This window comes from Symsagittifera roscoffensis, unplaced genomic scaffold (assembly GCF_963678635.1).
Source record: "Symsagittifera roscoffensis unplaced genomic scaffold, txSymRosc1.1 SCAFFOLD_226, whole genome shotgun sequence".
Taxonomy (NCBI): Eukaryota; Metazoa; Xenacoelomorpha; order Acoela; family Convolutidae; genus Symsagittifera; species Symsagittifera roscoffensis.
Window position 1 is genome coordinate 33,172 of NW_026971587.1, and position 20,738 is coordinate 53,909.

The 20,738-nt window shown below is 37.9% G+C and overlaps 2 protein-coding genes across 3 annotated transcripts; both read left to right on the forward strand.

The window, feature by feature from the left end:
* The first annotated feature begins 622 nt into the window (after window positions 1-622).
* On the forward strand, window positions 623-10,444 carry LOC134856523 (uncharacterized). The gene is made up of 4 exons (XM_063872792.1): window positions 623-823; window positions 1,953-2,651; window positions 2,967-3,188; window positions 10,304-10,444. Exons 1-4 carry the CDS (start codon window positions 623-625, stop codon window positions 10,442-10,444), a joined length of 1,263 nt encoding a protein of 420 aa, XP_063728862.1.
* On the forward strand, window positions 9,248-20,738 carry LOC134856520 (protein HID1-like). Of its 2 annotated transcripts, XM_063872787.1 has the most exons (17): window positions 9,248-10,585; window positions 10,690-10,839; window positions 10,918-11,163; window positions 11,230-11,280; window positions 11,360-11,598; window positions 11,664-11,922; window positions 12,063-12,185; window positions 12,262-12,370; window positions 12,605-12,756; window positions 13,219-13,297; window positions 13,473-13,534; window positions 13,606-13,761; window positions 17,474-17,804; window positions 18,438-18,467; window positions 18,839-19,227; window positions 19,406-19,497; window positions 19,753-20,738. In XM_063872787.1, exons 1-17 carry the CDS (start codon window positions 10,520-10,522, stop codon window positions 19,973-19,975), a joined length of 2,757 nt encoding a protein of 918 aa, XP_063728857.1. In that variant the 5' UTR covers window positions 9,248-10,519; the 3' UTR covers window positions 19,976-20,738. The 2 variants fall into 2 exon arrangements, with proteins under 2 accessions (XP_063728857.1, XP_063728858.1); XM_063872788.1 differs by lacking the exon at window positions 18,438-18,467 and having other exon boundaries at window positions 9,250-10,585.

Consider the following 20,738-nt stretch of genomic DNA (forward strand, 5'->3'; position numbering starts at 1 on the left):
CGAATCTGTTGAATCTGCATTTTTGTCCATTCTAGTCGAATGTCACAATCCGATTCGCTTCGTTTCAAAATTTTATAGCTTGAACAGTATCTTTAGAAATATTTCAGTTTGAGTGAACCGATTCAGTTTGAAAACAAAATAGTTCAAATTTTGTTGTTGTAATAGCTAGCTTAGAAAAATTTGAATATTTTGAAAACTGATTTGGTCGATGGAATAATTTGAAAACTTTCAAAGTTTCACCGATTTACTGGCTGCAATGGAAAAACTTATACTTAATAACAGATGTAAGAATGTGATTGGTTAAAATTTTCTAACATGTTCTTTTTGAATTTCATACATGATCTTTGATCATTTTATTGTAAATAAAAAATTTTATATCCTGATGATGCACAAAATGTGCGAAAACGTTTGAATTAACAATTTTAAAAAATCCTTATTTTACTTTTTGTTAAATTTTGGAAAAAAAATAACCTCGGCGAAGAGTGAATGATAGATTAAAAAGTTTGTTGTAAAAATACAAACAAAAAATTTTTAGATCATTTTTATTTTTCTCAGAATAGTCTTAATTTTTATTTTTTTCTTTTCTCATCTTAACAATGAGTTTTCTTACATTTGAGTTAAAATGGCATGGGTTGTAGCTGCAAGCTCTCTATTTCATAGCTTGAATACCTTACGACCAGCAGAGAAAGCGGAACTGGACGAACTGGTATACGCTGAATCGGGATTATCGCTGAATCCTCATACCGTGAGGAAGAGACAAAATTTACAGACTCTTCTGGAAGAGCATCCTCTGGTGGACAAGGAGATAATTCTTTGGCACGACGTATTGAATAACAGTTTGTCGAAGCACCGAACCAATGCCAGCACGCTTTATCCTCTGGACGATTTAATTACGTATTTGCAATCAAAGCGACATCGGTTTAAGGCGATTATATATTGCAGAAGAACCAGAACGACAGATATCTTTGATTCTCTGATGCGTACAGGGATCTTGATAGTCCAACTACGAAATTGATCTCGAGAGGCAAGAGGCAGGATCCCGCTTTGGTGAGACAATACCTGGAAGTTCATCAATCGAGCGAACTTGAGTTGAAGTCATTGCGAGTTGTGCTGACACATAGAGAGAACTTGCCCGGGATATTCTCAAAGATAAGAGCGCGGACTCAGAAACCATCACAAGGACGACGCAAGGCGAAGGCACGCAGAGAGGAAACAACGACTGACGTCTCTCTGCCATCGGCTGAAAGGGCGCGGATTGGGTAAGTGAATCTACTGTGTGAATTATCCTGCTGAGAGCCGCATGAGTTTAAGTGCTCGTGGCCTGCAGGATAATGACCGCCGTAGTTTTGCCCCCACCGATGCTGAGATGGATACTCAGGAAAAAACAAACTTGGAAATTAGTTTTGAGTTACCTGAAGTATTCAAATAAATTAAACAACAATTTCCATCGATTGAAGTTTTTACGGAAATGTCAAAGCAATGACATAATACCAGATTTTTTGAGATTTCGGGTGCCAGAAAATGTGTTTTTTTTCGGACCAAGCGGTGCATAGCTTTCAATTAAAACTCCTACGAACAGAGATAAATCAGGCAAGGTCAGAAGAGAAGAAGATAGACGATGATCTAGCTAAGGCAAGAGAGGTAGTGCGGAGAGGGATAGATGAACAATGGTGGCCCTCAATAGCATTTTATCTAAAGCTCCAGGCTAGAATTGTTATCCATGACATCAAGGATAGACATGAAAAGAAGTTAAAAAGCTAGCAGAGCGGTAGGACAGACCGTTAATGAAAGTGAATGACAAATCGGTCAGAGCACTAGATGGCATTGAGCTACCCAAGTGGGTTCATGAAGTGTTAGGTTTTGGCCCAAAGCACCCGGTGAGGGATCGTTTCAATGAACTTCACTTTCTTGCGGACCTTGATAATTTTTTATCTGAGCTTAAATCGCAAAAGGTACCAGGTGAAAAATTATGTGAAATTGAAGCTGCTGCAAAATCATACGCTAAACGTGTGCGGCAAACACCGTCGGATAGAGGGATTGAGAAAGCCAGGAAGTATTTGAAGGACAATGGTCTATTGGCAGTCCCATTCGATAAAGGTGTTGGCTTCTGTGTAATGAAGAAAACGACATATGAGGCTAAACTAACTGAGCTGCTGCAATCGGAACAATTTAGCGAAAAACCAGGTTTAACTGATAGTGTTGTTATGAAAATTGAGAAAGACATCAACAAAGAACTGTTGGCCATGAAAAAGAAAGATGAGATCGATGAGGCACTGTATAGTAGGCTTAGGTCCACGGGAGGGCAGCCAGCTCGTTTATATGGATTGGCTAAAGTACATAAGAAAGGAACCCCTCTCCGTCCCGTACTGTCACTGCCAGGGAGCTCATATGAACATCTAAATAAAACTTTGGCCAAATTTTTTGACAACATTGAGGGGGCAAACATTGAGACAAACACACAAATGGCTCGGGAGATCATAGAGAACATAGATCTAGACTATAATGAGAGTATTATCTCCCTGGATGTCAAAAGTTTGTACACTAATGTCCCACTAAAGGAGGCAATAGATATAGCACTGAGGAAACTGTACGAACAAACTAGTCCTCCTAAACTGGCACGCGGAACTATGAAGAAATTGTTGAACATGGCTGTAAGTAAGGTGCACTTCAAATGCAATGGTTTATGGTACGTACAAAAGGATGGGTTGGCAATGGGTGCATCCCTTGCTGTCATTCTTGCCAATTTATGGCTAAAGGAGTACGAATATGCATTAATGAAGGAAGTAGCTGCGTTGACACAGCTAAAGGAAAACCGGAATGGCCTATGCCCTGATTGCGAGCGGAGGGTAACATACAGAAGTAAGGGGATCGAATGCGAAGCTTGTTTAAATTGGTACCATTTAAAGTGTAGTAATGTATCCGACAAAGAATATGAGCAAATCTCAGAAATGGTTTGGTATTGTAAGAGATGTAAAGAGCAGCGAGATCAAGAAAAACCAACAGAAAATGTCAAAGCGTTCCTAAGATATGTAGATGATATAGTGAGGACGGTAAAAGGGGATCCAGATATAGTGTTAAAAGCAGCTAATGAGCTCCACCCCAACTTACAATTCACTATCGAAAATCCGGATTCGAACGGAGACTTAGCCTTTCTAGATTTGAACAATAATGTGGACTCACGAAAAAAGGTAACATGTGGATGGTATCAAAAACCAACGGATACTGGGACTATCCTTAACTTCAGAAGCTGCGCTCCATTGCAATATAAACGCAATGTAGTTGAGGGTACTGTTCATCGGATTTTTAGAAGTACATCAACATGGGAAAACTTTGACAAGGCAATGAAGATTAATAAAGAACAATGGGTGGATAATCAATACCCTGAAAAATGGTCAGATGGTGTCGTATTAAGAACGTTGAATAAGATCATCGACCGAAAAACTGACACACGAACAACGGTAACATCAGTCAAGGAAGATCCTTTAAAGGTCAGTGCACCCATTATAACATTACATTACCGGGGTAATGCATCGGAGTGGTTTGCTGCCAAACTGCGTCAAAACGCCGGAGCCCAAGTGATATTTACTACGAGAAAGCTCAAGACTTGCCTACCGTCCCTTAAATCTCCCTTTGCGAAAGATTTGAAATCCAGAGTGGTCTACAAGCTCACATGTAGTGGATGTAATTCCACCTATGTTGGACAAACGGTCCGGCATTTGACCACGCGGATTGAAGAGCATCACAAGGAAGATTCGCCAGTAGGGCAACATTTGAGAGAATGTGACAGGGATGTTGTTGTTGTTGTTGTTGTTGTTGTTGTTGTTGTTGTTGTTGTTGTTGTTGTTGTTGTTGTTGTTGTTGTTGTTGTTGTTGTTGTTGGGGATTCACAGCACTGCTGTTGGGATTCTTGGTCCCGGCGTCTTCTCTAAAACAATGTCCACTTGTTTCTGCACGTGATACAATTACAGAATAATTGCCACGTGCACGTTGTCATTTCTGAAAATCTCTCGTTTACAAATTTCCACATCGTGTTTAAAATTCTCGTCTTGAGGCCGATTCGTTTATCAAAATGAATATATAGTTCTAATCGACTTACAATCCTACTGGTTCTGAAAACAAATTCGTTTCTCGCTTTTTCCGTTCTCACTTTTCGCATCTCAAAAATTTCTGTATTTCTAGCCCGTGTGGTTCGCCTGTTTAACACTATTTCATTTCGTTCAATAGAATCAAGACTGGCAAGAAGTAAGATGTTATTTAGCTGGATGAACATGGGCAGGGGTAAAATGTTTAGCAAGCGTAGTTCGTTGATGTACACTCCCGTTTTATTTCCAGTGATCCAACGGATTACTTTCTTTTGAAATCGCTCCAAGTGCAATTGATCCCCCCTCGATATATGTGTACATGAGAGTCCGTATAATAACACTGGGAGTATTAGTGACTTATACAGGCCTAACTTTACAAACGTATTTATCTTTGCTGATAGGTTTCTTCTCAGGAGGTACAGTACTTGGTTTGCCTTCTTTAATCTTGTTTCAATGTGTACCTTCCAACTTAAATCGCCCGACACAAAAATTCCCAGATCTTTCACAACCATCGATGTTCCAAGCACTACACCAAAAAGCATAGAGTTAGCGTCTCCGCCCCTAAAACTTACTTTTGCACATTTATCTAGTGCAAATTCCATTTTGTTTTCAGTTACCCACTGCTGAGTTTTGTCCAGATCTTCTTGAATTTCAATTGATGTTTTTTTGATGGAAAGTAGTTTAAGATCATCCGCAAAAATATATGGTTCAGAGATATTGAGTACTTCAGGTAGGTCGTTAATAAAAATGCAAAAGAGCAGTGGTCCTAAAAGTGATCCTTGGGGAACACCACTAGCGACGTCTAAAACTTTTGAGCTGATATTGTCTACTCGTACAAACTGTTTTCTGTTTTTCAAATAGTCATAGAGTACCTCTAACATGCAGCCTCCTATTCCTATAAGTGCAACTTTCTTAAGTAGATCAAAATGCGGAACTTTATCAAAGGCTTTTGCAAAGTCAGTGTAGAATGCTACAATTTCTGCGTTTGAGTCATTGTCAAGCGCTTCATATATTTCTTTCAGGAAAGAGAGCATGTTTGTCAAAACTGATCTACCTTTAGTAAAACCGTGTTCATGTTTCGTCAAATACCAGGCAAAGTAAGGGTACAGGTCTTTGTATATACATTTTTCAAGGACTTTGCTGTCAATATTTAATAGCGATACTGGTCGATAGTTGTTCACCATTTTTCGGTCACCTTTTTTGTGAACAGGAGTAACTGCAGCTGTTTTCCATGAATCAGGTATTTTTCGTAGGCATTTTACGTTTCTCAAAAGTTTGTTCATCGGTTTGCATATATTGCGGTTCGTTTTCTGAAAAAAGCTAGGTGGCAACCCATTTGGGCCGCGTGACTTTGTTACGTCCAGAGTTGATAAAATCTCACTTACTGTCTTTTTCGATATATCAAAATTCGTTAACAAGAGATTTTCAAATTGAATATCTCTAATACTAAAACTTTCTTTAGGATTAAAAACTGAATGAAAGAAGTCGTTTAGCATGTTGACTTGTTCGTTTGGATTTGTGCTTTCAACTTCATCTTTTATGAGTAACTTAGGAAGACTTGTATGTTTATTCAAGTTCTTTAGGTGTTTAAAAATTACATTAGTGTTCCGTGTTCTAAACAATTCCTCTTGGTAGTTTTTCCTGTCCAATTCCGATGATTCAGTTACTAAATTTTCAAACAGTTTAACTTGTTGTCTTCTGTAGTTGGTCGGTTTGAGTATACATGATTGCCGTTTTGTTTGTAACTTTTTGGTCAAATTTGAAGTGCTACTTGTTATCCAAGGTGGAAGTGATTTCCTATGTCTTGTTCTGAGAGGCACAAAACTCTTAATGATTTCATCCAAATATTGGGTGTACTCCTCATGCATTTTGTTAATGTTTGTGTGGCATACTGGTTCAAATGGGTTCTCGTTTATAAAATTGTTTATTCCATCAAAATCGGCATTTCCAAAACTTCTAAAATTTTCCAAGTATGGTTTCGGCTCTGATACCGTGCATTCAATAGACAACATTATGGCATTGTGATCTGAGCAGTCATAAATCTTGGAAACGTTAAAATCTTGTTCGGCACTTGTATAGCAATTCCGATAAAAGGCTACGTCTAGTATGTTCTTCACACATGTTGGGAAATCTATCGCCTGCCTAAAGAGTCCATTTTCAAAAATTTGCAGTATTTGGTTTTCTTCCTCGTCAGTACTGGTGAGGGTGTTCCAGTTTGTTTCTGGAAAATTTAAATCCCCACATAAGAGAAGCGGTTTGTTTTTAGGAATGGCTTTGATCAGTTGTTCAAATTCATGCACTTTGTATCTGTAATTACTGTTTTTTGGCGGATTGAAGAATGAGCCAATTATCATTTCAGTTTGATGAAGTTTTATACTACATAGCACACATGAATCAGGAATGTCATGTTTGGTGGATAAGTCCTCGGTAATTAGACTATTCTTGACAGCTATTAGGCTGCCTCCGTGACAGTTTTTACCACTCACAATAGCTCTATCAGATCTATAGATGTTATATTCACTTAGAAAAAGCTCTGATGATTGAATATTCTCGTTAAGCCAAGTTTCGCTTAAGCATATGACATTAAAATTTCCAACTGCAATTGCATTTGCTAGCATAGTTCTTCTCTCTATGTTGATTAGGCTTCTAGTATTTAGTTGCAGAATGTTGAGGAATCCTAGTCAATGCTGGGGTTCCTGAACTTCAGTGTCAATAGTTACTTTCACACCATCATTGAACAATTCTAGATTCCTCATTTTCAGCTTTTCGCGAGGAACGCCTTCATCTAGTAGTTGTCTTCGTTTCTTAAGGATTTCGTTCTTTTTAATTGCACTCTCTTTGGTCAATGCTGGTAGCAGGTAGACCTCTTTTTCGACCAATTGTTCTCGCTTTTCTCGGCTTTTTGCTAGTACTAGTCGTGCTTCATTACCAGCAGTGTTCTTGGCTTCATTCGATTACGATCAAATTTTCCCAGTCGTTTTAGTTCTATTATTTTCGGCTTCACTCCAATTATGTCTAGTATTTCGTTTACTTCGTCATTTGTTGGGACAAGGTTTTCTCCTTTTGTTTTCTCAGGGTCCTCTTTGACCCCTTGTATCCTAAAACTTTGATTTATGTTGTGATCAGAGTTAGATCTGGCAGCATGTTGAGTGGTTTGAGCTTGATTTATCCGGGTGGTGGTTTCAGCAGCTACAACGGCACTATAAGTTTTTTCCACTTTATCGCATGTCGTTTTCATTGCATTTCCAATTTTTTGATCTACTAAATCGGTAAGTCTTCTTTCCATGCTTTTAAGGCTTTCAGTTACATCAATGTTTGAGAGCTTCTCGTCTATGTTGGCCAGGGTTTTGCATCTTATAAAGTTGTCTCGTTCATTATTTTGCACACAAGTATTACAAAGCAACATGACATTCGGCCCTAGTTCTTTTATTCCATTTATGGCCACTAGAGACAACCCAACACAAGTTGGTTCCAAATGCATTTGAGCGTTGCATGCGACACAAGTGTATGTTTTCTCGTTGCCGGCAAAGCCTCTTTTACATGTTTTGCAGTTTTTGCCCATTTTTGCTTATACTATGGATAGAAAAACAGTTAAACCTGGTGGTTCCCGAAAAGGGGAGGCCTGTGGCTCACTCAGGGGAAAAAGAAGAAATAGACAAACCTGGTGGTTCCCGAAAAGGGGAGGCCTGCGGTTCACTATTTCTACTTACGTTAATAGGGGCACTGACAGTTCTTGAAACGACACTCGTAATATACCAGATGTCCTTCTGTATTGCAGATGTTCGAATGTTTATCGTATAAGATTTTATTCTTGAGAATACTTTTAATGCCCTTCAGACCTTCTTCACTGAGGTGCACTTCGTCAGTTTTCAAATGATATGAGCTGTGGATTTTTTCACTCACTCCTCTAAACTTCCAAGTTCCTTTTATCTTTCTTAGGAATTCGTTTATTTTTGCAGATCGAGCTCGGTTCTCACTACGATGAGGGATTCCGATGACGAAAACTTTTTTGGTTCGTTCACACAGCTCCTCGGCTAGCTTCGACAGTTCTTCAGCAATATCGCCTGCAGGTATACTGGAAGGGTCTTTTCCGTTGAAGGCGTCGTTTCCGCCGATGAGCAGAGCGATGATGTTGAATTTGTCTTTCTCGGGTAAGAAGTTTTGGACCGCACCAATTCGGGCCCCAGGTAGGGACAAGATATTGAAATTTGGAAAATCAAGATGGCGTGCTTGAGAATCCGCAATCAGGAGATTTTTTGAAGATGATGTCTTGAGCAAGTGATATCTTCTGTCGGACATTTTATCGCGGGGCAACCATTGCTACCCGGTAAACATTTCAAGTATCTGAAACTATTTAATAATGGTAAGAGCGCTGAGCTTAAGTCTGAGATTATAGATCAATCAAGTAACATACAGAAACTCCTCACTCTGGAGGCCTTACATATTTGGAAAGAACGCCCCAGAATTAACACGCGCGAGGAGTTCAGGAGCAGGGAGCTGACATTAAAATTATAGTACATGTTTAAACATGACTAAAAATTGCAATTTTTGAAAAAATAAACTGACATGTCAGTTTGGATAAAACATCAAATCGAAAAATTATGACTCAAGTAACAAAAAAGTATGGAAATTGTCATAATCGATGAAATAATGATTACGTAATAACAGATGTAAGAATGTGATTGGTTAAAAATTTCTAACATGTTCTTTTTGAATTTCATACATGATCTTTGATCATTTTATTGTAAATAAAAAATTTTATATCCTGACGATGCACAAAATGTGCGAAAACGTTTGCATTAACAATTTTAAAAAATTCTTATTATACTTTTTGGTATTTGATTTTTTTTTAGCTCGAACACCTCGCTTATGGTTTACTTTGAATAGCTTGATCAGAATAGCGACTAAATTTTTGCGAGCCGATTATTTTTAGGAGAGTGGCCTGCTAGTTTGCTTAACTGTAGCACACTTGCGGGAATGTGACATTCGACCAGAATGTAGGAAAATGCAAGGTCAGAAATCGAAATTTTGGACTTTCATGTTAATTTTTAAAATTTCGTTCTAAAGGAAAGACGTGACAACGTCGAGATTTCGCACCAACTGAAACGGCGAAAACACAACGCAGTTAGTCTCAGACAGAAGAACAAGCGAATTCGTAAAGAAAAGCAGAAAACGGAGATTGTGTGATACTGATCGAGATTGGAGAAAACTTTACGAAGACCACATTCCGAGTTGTAACGATTGTGCCGCTACAATCGTTACAACGCGAATCCCGAGAACAAGGAAGGGTGTTGGACGGCGTGTCCAGCCTTCCTGAAAGAAATAAGGACGTTATTTCCCCGGAATCCGGAGGGGTCTCGAGAGGAGAACTCAAACTGTATTTTATAAAATTTTTGCTTCCCCGGGATGTCCTGACTTGAATTCATTTAACATCTAATTTCATTTTCAGATCATGAGAGTAGCCCTGTTTTTAGGAGTGACCTCGTGGTCTGGGGATACTGAGACCCAGCCATGAGCTCACTACTTCTGCATGTAATTAAGTTAATTAGAGCGTTCTGATCGAAGCCGGAAACAGTAACGTTTTTGTCGACCCGATGTTAGAAAGACCACCAAAAGAACTGGCTTTGGCAGAGACGGTGAAAAGCATGTAGAGCTGTGTGTAGACGCTAGCCAGACGTTTTAGAACCTAGCTTTACTTTCCGTCGATATGTACTTCCGAGCGAATGTTACAGAAATTCAGTGTTTTTTTAACGGTAGATGACTTATGCCCAGGCTCAGTTTAACCTTGAACGATTCCAGAAAAGAGCGCTAAAATGGGTAACAAACAGTTATGAGAGTGATTATCTAATCTTGTTAAAACGAACGAATACATTGCCCCTTACTATGTTCATACAGCTATGCAATCTATTGAACCTATCGAGCTTTTTTCACAGTGAAAACGATTTACAAATACGACTATTAACCAACAAGTCTGCCTCAAATACAAGACAAAATGATGGCCCGACATTAAGCCTTAAAAAAGTCCGCACAGAAAAAGCTCGCGCTGAGTTTTGTTTCAGGCTGTCTCGGGTGGCCAATCATCTACCTGGAACAGTAGATTTCTTCAATCCCACGGGGCTAAAAAATAGACTCTTGAATTTTATGTGGACCTATCAAATGGCGAAATTCAATGAGGCGAATCCTTGCACATGGATACTGTTTTGTGATTGTCGAAACTGCAGGGATGTATGGAAGACGTTTTAAGAAGAAATGAACTGGGAGCAGTCCCATCAGAAGTATTTCTGAGAATCCACAACAACAACAACAACAACAACAACCCAGGAACGACGGTGGCCGAGGAAGAAAATAGTAAAGCCGACTAGTATGGAGATTAATGTAATGATGACTAACATCGTTATTACACGGAAGAGCCACTTTTTGAATTTAGTTATTTTAAGATGGGGAATGCCGATACTAAGCTCAATTTTCGAAAAGCTGTCATACAGCTGACCACTAAAACCCAGGTAACGTTACTTAGCTTTATTGTCTTTCAAATCTTTTGTCTTATATTGTACTGTAATTCATTTTATCACAATTTTTTCAATTAACCTCACAATTTAATTTGTAGCCAATTGAGGCAGCCGATCAGCAATTCTGGGAGCAATTTTGGGCGGAAAATGTGAGCAGTGTTCAAGACGTCTTCGCACTGATTCCTGCGGCTGAAATCAGAGCACTAAGAGAGGAATCGCCGTCAAATTTGGCAACACTATGTTACAAGGTAAGGTTATCTTTCTTGACAATTGATCTTGAACTGAAAATAATAATTAGCCATATGTTTTCACTGCGTAAATTTCAGGCAGTGGAACGATTGGTGCAGTCAGCAGAGTCAGGATGTTGCTCAAAGAATGAACAAGCTGCAACGCTAAACTGTGTCCGCCTGATGACCAGAATTCTGCCATACATCTTTGAAGATCCGGATTGGCGAGGTTTTTTCTGGTCAAGTTTGCCATCGTCATCTGACACCAGATCTCGAAAATCAAATGATGAGCAAGTCGAAGATGAAACACCTCCACTTGCGCAATCTTTGTTGAATGCTCTGTCTGTAAGGACATTTCAAGTTATTGTTGCTGTTAAAAATACTGGAAAACAAAATCAATTTTCAATTTAGGATTTGCTTTTCTGCCCGGAGTTTACTGTGCATACAAACCGAAAGGGTCCCGTAAGTATTTTTTTACTTTGACACTATAACCGCAATTTAATAAACTTTTTTTCTTATCTGACGCTTTTTCGTCTTGCAGCATACTCCCGAAGACCTGCAAAGCCTCGATAGTTGTGAGTACATTTGGGCATCTGGAGTTGGATTTGCACAGGAGCCGCCCTATAACTTTACATACGATATGCACCGCACGGAACTGCTGAAACTGCTGCTCACTTGTTTCTCGGAAGCAATGTACATGTCTGCAAATTCAAATGAGTCCGCGGCAAACGCTGCTGCAATGAATCCATGGATATCCTATTTCACATCTTCAGATAATCGGTGTGTACTTTATGTCACAGAATTGCCAGTAGTATAATCTGTGTCCAACGTTGTTTTTTTTGTAGTCACGCTCTTCCGCTGTTCACATCTCTGCTCAATATTGTTTCTTCATACGACCCTGTGGGTTACGGAGTGCCATACAATCACCTCATGTTTCGAGACTACCGTGAACCACTGGTCCAAATTGCGATCCAACTGCTGATTGTAACTTTGGACCACGATGTGGGATCCGGGGCCGCGGATGACCAGCCGGAAGACGAAGCGGACTCAGGTCAACCAGACAATCTGTTCGTGAACTACCTCTCGCGCATCCATCGAGATGAAGTTAGTTTCAACAACAGAAACTTCAATACAAAACGTGAAACTGGATATCTCATTTTAGTCTTTTCTTTATAGCGTTTGATTGAAGAAGTGAGCTTTCTTTTCTCTCCAATTTCTGAAATGTTCAATTGTTTTTTTTCCAGGATTTCAACTTCATTCTGCATGGTATGACTAGGCTGTTGAACAATCCTCTGCAACAAACTTATCTTCCGAACTCAATCAAGAAGATTCAGTTTCACCAAGAATTGCTAGTATTTCTTTGGAAGGTAAAGTATGACAATGTTTTAAATTATAGCTAGGTAAGTTTGTACCAAATATGCAGTTGGAAAGGTTTTTTTTTAGTTCTGTGACGCAAACAAGAAGTTTCTGTTTCACGTGTTGAAAAGCAGCGAGGTTTTGGAGTTACTGGTTCCAATTTTATTTCACCTCAATGACGCCAGGGCAGATCAGTGTATGTATTTCGTGGACTTACATAATATTCTACTCCCCCGATTTCAGGAAATTCTTGAAAAATAAGGAGAAACAAGTGTACGAATCCGAAAAATTAAAACGATTTTTCATTAAAACTTGCATTGGAGGTATTTTTTAAGTAAGAGTTTTATCAAAATCATTAGTAATTGAAGAGCAATGTTGCTTTGAATTTTGTTATTAATGCTTGATTGTTTGTTTTTGTGTTGTGTTTTAGCGCGTGTGGGTCTGATGCACATTGGAGTGTTCATTCTGCTGCTGTTGAGTGGAGAAAGGAACTTCGGAGTTAGGCTGAACAAACCATACAATGTGAGGGTGCCCATGGACATACCAGTGTTCACAGGCACTCACGCAGACCTGCTCATCATTGTGAGTAGTGATTGATCATTGTGAGAGTGTTCAACGTTTTGCTGGGTACGAACTGTTAGTGATAGGGGTGGTTCTTAGATTGAAATAGGTGGTGTTAAAATGTTGATTGCAATGGTATACATAATTCGCAAAATTCCTGTTTTATGGCAGAGGTATTCGCATGCACACAGGGCATCTTCTCATTAATTCAAAAAACTAATTTTTGATTTTGTTCAAGATGAAGCCATCAGAGCGCTGATTACTTATACTAGTTCGTGTTTTCTTATGCTAAGAATTTATATGCAGCCTTTGTTTCATAAAAGAAAATGTGCGCTAGTATTAGCCTTTTCATGGCGTTATCTTGAAAACAATCATAAAATATTCAATGCTGTATTTTGAGTTAATGAGAAGCTACCCTGTGCGCATGCGAAAACCTATGCATAAGTTATTAGAATAATAACTGTTTTGTGTGTCGCTCTTCAGGTGTTCCACAAGATCATCACCACTGGCCATCAGAGACTGCAACCCCTGTTCGACTGTCTCCTCACCATAGTGTGCAATGGTAACTCATCTCTTTTAAAAATAAAATGTCGTTCTAATTAAATTGAATCGTATTTAATCTGCTTGCTTAAAACCAATTGCACATAAATCTTATTGGAAGTCCGATTACTTGTTGGTTTCGGTAACCGTTCTGGATATGAATAGAATTTAACTTGACCCAATGTGTATGTTTTTAGTTTCTCCATATCTCAAGTCGCTCTCAATGGTGGCATCCAGTAAACTGCTGCATTTACTAGAGGCGTGTATTCATTTTTTTTTTTGACTTTCGATGTTTGTCCTATGTTTTTGATTTTGTTCTGGTGTTGATAGGCGTTCTCGACCCCCTGGTTCCTGATTTCGTCGCCGACCAATCACCACCTGGTGTTCTTCTTGCTGGAGTCATTTAACAACATCATTCAGTATCAGTTTGACGGCAATTCAAATCTCATCTACACAATCATACGCAAAAGACACGTGTTTCACCAGGTAAACAACTTACTTAATCCTTGGAAAAATGACCAGTAAAAATGTTAACTAACCCAGTTAGCAGCAGCATCATTTCACATTCTTTTAACCATGCGCCTTTGAACCTCTCTTTTAAACCCTTAAAAACAATATATAACACCTTAACCTCATTTTCATTCGAATAATTAGATTCAAATAAAAATCACTTCAAAGTAGACACGGTCATAGATAGTGAAACATCACAGTGTGAAGTCAAACAAATGATCCTATCTTTATTTACACTAGCGGTCTTAAGCCAGCGTAGTGTAATAGTACGACTATTTAAAAAAAAATTAAGTCGCAAATATTGCTGCCAATTTTGGGGCACCTTTACAGCTTTTTGATAGCATGTGCTTTGACATTCAATTAGTAGTAAGTTAACTCAGTCGATACATTTTTAGTTTTTGAAATGAACCGAAAAAAAGCTATTTGTTCCAAACAACATAAAAACAGATTTCAGAATTTGTCTAACTCAATATATCTCAATATGTTTTTGAAATACATAATTTATACATAGTGGTTTTGTGCTTTGCGATTTGATACATGTAAAGTTAATGTGGATGCCTTCTGTTTGTTATATTCCAAATTAGTACTTGCCAAATTGTGTCTATTTGTATTTGGTGCCATTGCTGAATGGCGTTGGCAATTTTTTTTAGCATAGGTAGCTGCTTTATTCGTGACTAGTTTTGTCGATGGTTAAGCGTGCGTGGCTGAGTGGTTAGTGCTTGAGACTCAAATTCTCTTGATTGCAGTAGGTCGCAGATCGAATCCTAGACCTAGCCGAATTTTTGCTACTTCGAGGCTTATTTCCATTTTTCTTCTTAGAGCTGCTTTTTGTCGTGTTCTCGCTTCTGTTTGTGAAGCGAAGGTTTGCCTCTGTTGCACTTGCGATCAGCTTAGTGAATTATGACGAACCCTCTTTGTCTAACCTAACTCACAAAGAAAACTGTTCCTTAAAAGTGTTCGCTTATTTGGAATTTTCACTGTAGCATTGGAAATTTCATAGCATCTGTTCTCTGCTTTTTTATTTGTTGCTTGAGTTTGGTGACTATTAAGCTTCCGTGGCTAAATGGTTAGCGTGTGAGTCTCTTCATCTCTAGGTCGCAGGTTTGAATCTCAGAGGTAGTCTAATTTTTACTATTTCGAATCTTGTTTCTAGTTTTTCTTATTGCTCTCTGAAGGGCTGCTTTTTGTCGTCTTCTCACAAAATTTTGCGAATCGACGCGTTGTCTCTATGTTAATTGAGCAAATGAACCAAAAAAGCTACGAGTTTCAAACTGCATTACATTTTAAAAACTTGAATTAAGAAATTTTCCAATAACATATCTCGCAATTTGTTTTTTGAAATGCATGTTTATACAAAATTTGGCATCATGCTTTCCAATTTATTACAGGCAAAGTTAGTTTGGAGGTCTTCTGCTTGTTACATTTGAATTTTTTACAACAAATTTGCTTTTTATTGTATTTGATGCCAATTTCGCTGCATCCCTCAAGCAGTTTATAAACATATGTTGCTGCTTTTTTGTGAAAAGTGTTTGCCGATATTTAAGAGTTCGTTGCCGAGATGGCAGGTAGAAAGACTTCTAATCTCGAGGTTTCAGTTTTGAAACCGATACGTAGCAAACTTGAACTAATTCGAGGCTAATTTCTACTTTTTCTTGTTTCACTTTATAAACCTGCTACTTTGTCGTGTTCTCACTAGTGTTTTCGTAGCGCAGCTTCGCCTGTGTCAAACAAATTACTATAAATGCTTAGCATTTTATTTAATGCCAATGAACGTAGTGAACACACTTATATAGGTTGTTATGATTTTTTGTTTCTTTTCCGAAAGAAAGTCTTAATTTGTTCACGCTCAAATTTGGTTTTCCGCGGTATGATCACTTTTGATTCCTTTCAAAACTAAATTTCCTGTGTTCAGTAGTTTTCCTTTGTTAAAAGGAAAGCAAACTCCATTATTGAACAGCAAAAGTGTAAAAGTTACGAAAAACGTGACACACTTCTAGTTTCGAAGGTGGATTTAAACTATGTGAGACTCCTAATCTACTGTACTTCCAATTACATGAGACTCCTAATCTACTGATTCGAGATTCAAATCCGGAATATTGAAATAGTCTTACGTTTTATTTGGTAGCACTTCTGCTGCATTTTTTTTGGAGAGCTAAAGCGGCTCAAGTCCAGGCTTGTGCAGTTTTGTGCGTGCATCTTTGAGATAAAAAGCATCTGAACAACTTTGATTCCGGGAAATTTGGGACTCGAATCACTTTATTTTGTTGACTATCGGTCTTCAAAGCTTCTAGTAATCGTAAACATCTAACCACTGTCGTAAGTTTTCTAGATTTTATTTGAAGGAATGCATATACACGAACAGGAATTGTTGTCCCGACCATTGAAAATGGAGAGGAATTTTGTATTCGGGTGTGTTTTCGTTTTTTGCTTTTTAATTTTTTTTTGTTTTCCACGCAAAATCATGTACCACAAATAATCCATGGTCGAGTGATATAAGCCATGGTCGAGTGATATATCTTATAATAAAAGTTCTTCTAGTCTAGATTCGAATGACATTAAAAACTTCCAAAACAATTTTCTAGTGTCAAGAAAAACCGGTTCGAATTTTTTTTTATTTTTTGTCTTTTTTCGAGCGAGTAAAGCAATCCAAAACGAGTTTTTTAGTAACATCAAGTTTATATAGCCTAAATTTCTAATTCTTATGTATTATATATATATATATAAGAATTAGAAATTTAGGCTAAATAAACTTGATGTTAATAAAAAAACTCGTTTTGGAAGCTTCATTCAGTTTTTTTTCTGGCAAAAAAATCTTTCAAACATATTTATATTTCAAACATATCTTCCATACATAATGTTAACTGCTAAAAATTGGGAAAAAAATGAAAAATTTTCGAAAATTGTTTTTATTTTTCAATTAATTTATTTTTTTGAAGATCATTGGATTCGTTTATGCCGAATTCACTAAGTTTCTAATCGTTTGTATAGTGTTATAATCACACGACGTACAAAAAAGACAGCAACTTGAAGAAGTTTTGTTTTCTTCTGAAAATGTGTTCAGAACATTCTGTGCTACTTGCACTGCAACCGGCTATAATTGTTTTAGTTTTGCAATTAACAGAATTTTCGTGGCCTGATACTACTACTTTTTTGGAAATAGTGTTAAATTGAAGGACGCTTCGAAAATGTTGCCAAGACTAAAGAATGACAGAAGGATTTCTATGACAAGGCTTTACTTTATATATGCCTTGAGTTATCATTCAACTTGATGTGTCTTAAAGTGGAGTTAATTGTGGTTTACACTGAAGGTAAAAGCTTCTAATTACTTTCTATCAAGCGTATCAATTTAATTAACAGTAGTCATTGTGACTCTAATTAAGCTGCATGAATTGAAACGTACGATGGTCTTGTAGAGAACTAAAACTGAAATGAATTACTTAAATTGTCCTGATAGAATTGGGTTGGAACTATAGTAGAATGAGTATTTTTAATGAGCTGAGAAGACAAGTGGTTGAAATAAAGTGGGTCAAAAATGTAGGACACCGAATTCTACTAATGTAGTTCTCAGACAAAACTGACATTGGATAAAGTAGCGGAATCGTTCCTTCCAGAAACGCAGTGTAATAGTTTGGTTTCAGTTGAAAATGTCTCTGCTATTGTGCACAAATGATCTGTTTAACTGTTTTAGTTATCGAATCTTCCGACTGACCACCAAGCGTTGATGAAGATCATGAGTCGCAAACGGGAGCGAAGAGGAACAATATCCCGAGCAGCGAACATCACCAGTCAAGCATTCAACGGTTCCCCCCATCATGCACCTACGTCTCCACCTCCTGTCACGCCCACTAAGAAAACAATCAATACCGGGGATTCACAGGATACGGAAGCAGGGGAGCAGAGCGGGGTTGAAGTATCCAGGGCACGCGTCGTGGGAGGAGTTGAGCCAAGTATGGAGGGTTCGAGGCCAGCTCAGGATGCGGAGCCGGGAACATTGAAGGCTTCGTTAGCTGCGACCCCCGGTTAGATAATCCACAAGCTGTGTTAAGAGTAATGAACGTAGTGAAGACTCTTATATAGGTCTTGGTCATTTTTTTCATGAAAATGTCTTAAAATGCTCCAATGACTACAGATGTGCATTCGTACATATTAATGCGTTCATGAATGATTTTTGGTATATATGCTATTTTTGAGTTCAATTTCAATTCATCTGCAGAAAGTTACGTACATAACACTCTACAAATACGAACTTGGAAATAGTGCGAAAAAATGTGAACGATTTTTAGTTTCGAAAAGGCAGTTTAATTTTTGGATTTCCAGCGGAATAAAAAATTACCTATTGATCCAGTTTTCTCAAGTTGGGTTAATGTTATCAAAAAATCGCCAAGCATAAACTGTTCTATAAATTCAAAGAGCTTAAGGGGCATCTATTTTTTTCTTTGAAATTCGAAAGTTGGATTTTTTCAAGAAAGTCAGTGTTTTTTTTTCTGTTTACTCGCGTTTATTATTCTTTTCCAACGGTCAGTTGGCTATGTTTTAAAGATTTGATAATGATGATTCATTATTTGCTATGTTTTCCCCGGAACACTGTAAATATTTATATATTTTTTGATCGAATTAATGAGAGATCGAAATAACTTATTATTTGTTTTTAGTGTACTTTGACATATTCCGACCCTTCACCGGTAAAAATGACTCATGAATTGAATAACAGCGTTTTTCCATTGATTGTAACGTTCTAACACGTCAATTTCATCTTGCGTTTTTTATTTAGCTATTGCTCTAACTTTTCAGTTGACACTGAATATGACAGTGTCAAATTAAACTTTTTAACATTACTGCTTTGAATCACTGCTTTATGATTACTCTAACTAAAATCTAACGATAAGCTCAAAATACCTCCAATAAATTGATTCATTGCCGAGGAATGGAATATTGCAATTTAGCCTGCCTGTTTTGACTAAATGAGAAGCAAAATCGAGTTGACAATAATTTCGTTCGATAGCGTAATATTTGATGTATATATATGTGAATAATCCTTAAATGACTTGTTCAGATCTTGAAAAACTGACTGAGAAGGTGCGACCAGCTCCTCCTCATGACTTAATCGGGGGCATCCAGGGTGGAACTACATTGCAGCCAGGTGCAGCTTCTGGCACTGAAGCCAATAACTCATTCCAACATTATGCGGAGATGCCAAATACACTCAAGGTGAAAATGGACGGAGGGGCTGCTGCCAGTTTGAATACAAGTGTCTCGGAAATTGCAAGTCGGTCTAAAGGGGCAAAGATGTCTCCCCCTCCCCCATTGCAAGTGGAGACAGGGGAGGGTAAAATGGACAGGTCACCCGAGGGTGCGCTGGACTCAATGTCTAACAAACAGTCCCTCGCGTCCCCGGCTGCGTCGTCTGTGTCAAGTCTTCAATGGGTCCCCACTCCAGACTGGGTAAGGAGTAAGAAACCGATATGCGACATAAATTGTGTGTTCGATGCGAGAAAATTTTAGCTTTCCTCGAAGTCAATTTCCCAATTGATTGTTACCTAACATTTTTATTTTTAATTTGCTGTAAAAATAGACTGTCCTTTCTTCGTGTGCTTTGGAATCAAAGTATTGTTCGTTTTAGGTTACCAACTGGAAGAGTAAGTTGCCGCTGCAAACCATCATGCGATTGCTGCAAGTACTCGTACCCCAAGTGGAGAAGATATGCATTGACAAGTGAGTATTTGCTTCAGACTTCCCAGCGGAATAGAAACTTTACCGATTAATCCTGTTTTTTCAAATTGGGTTAATTTCATCGAAAAAGTTTCATAAATTGCTTTGGAAATTCGAAGAGCCGTAGGCCGTATTGTTACTTTGAAATTGGATTTTTTTCCTGTTTCTTTGTCTTCATTGATTCTTGTCCAACCGTCTGTTGGCTGCTTTTGTGTTCAGTCGCTGTTTTTGCTCTAATATCATAGCCATACGTATTAGGGGACTGACAGATGAGTCTGAGATCCTTCGGTTTCTCCAACATGGAACTCTGGTCGGCCTCCTGCCCGTGCCCCACCCCATTCTGATACGAAAGTACCAGAGCAATGCTGGCACAGCTACCTGGTTCAAGACATACATGTGGGGTATTATATATCTCCGTAATGTGGATCCACCCATCTGGTACGACACAGATGTGAAACTCTTCGAGATCCAACGTGTCTAAGTAGGTCCGGATCTTTCTAAAATCATCTAGAGGTGGAACACAGAAAGGGTATATTTTGAGTCCGCTTCATGACAGTCCACTTCATCTGTTGGTCAATCTTACTGGGCAGTAACTACGATCGGTGAAGTATCACAAAAGCAGTAAAAGTAATCAAATGATGTTTAAAGTTTTCAAACTATTACTTTTGGCGTCGTGACGTTAATTATGATGGATATTATTTGTATATTTCGAAAGAGATATTTGTTGTCCGTTTGAAGAAATCAGCTCATATTTGCGCTACTTACTTTTGTAAATTGGGAGAAAGTTGTGTCGCTTTGTATAATATGTTATTCGGAATAAGTTAAATTGCTGTTGTAAATTGTAATTACGTTATTAATTAATATTATTCATAGATTAGCTAGGTTTCCCAGACGGTATTTTTTGAAGAAATTAGTTACTACATTTTGCTGCTTTATGTTTCAGGCTTTTGATGAACAAGTAATAATAGCAATTGATGTATATTTTTTCTGTCTCCCTTTAAATTTTGCATGAAAATCAGATTTGGTTAGTAATTTGGAGGTGCTAAATATTCAAATTTTATCAATTTCTATGCGAAAGAGCAAATTGTGAACTATAAAGATAAGTTTGTATTTAGAAATTGTCATCGATGAAATCTGTTGTCATGCATGTTTGGGTTCGGTTGTAATATATTTTAAGATAGTTTTGTTGGGTTTGATTTCTTGTAGTAATCAAATCCAAGTCAATTGTAAAGTTGATTGCAGAA

Excerpts from the sequence above, each read along its gene's own strand:
- LOC134856523 (XM_063872792.1), top strand. The coding sequence starts at position 623 with ATGGCATGGGTTGTAGCTGCAAGCTCTCTATTTCATAGCTTGAATACC. Across the intron at positions 2,652-2,966 it reads AGAAATTGTTGAACATGGCT|AGATGTAAAGAGCAGCGAGA; the intron begins GTAAGTAAGGTG and ends TGGTATTGTAAG. Across the intron at positions 3,189-10,303 it reads ATGTGGACTCACGAAAAAAG|GGATGTATGGAAGACGTTTT; the intron begins GTAACATGTGGA and ends TCGAAACTGCAG.
- LOC134856520 (XM_063872787.1), top strand. The coding sequence starts at position 10,520 with ATGGGGAATGCCGATACTAAGCTCAATTTTCGAAAAGCTGTCATACAG. Across the intron at positions 11,281-11,359 it reads ATACAAACCGAAAGGGTCCC|CATACTCCCGAAGACCTGCA; the intron begins GTAAGTATTTTT and ends TTCGTCTTGCAG. Across the intron at positions 17,805-18,437 it reads TTCGTTAGCTGCGACCCCCG|TGTACTTTGACATATTCCGA; the intron begins GTTAGATAATCC and ends ATTTGTTTTTAG.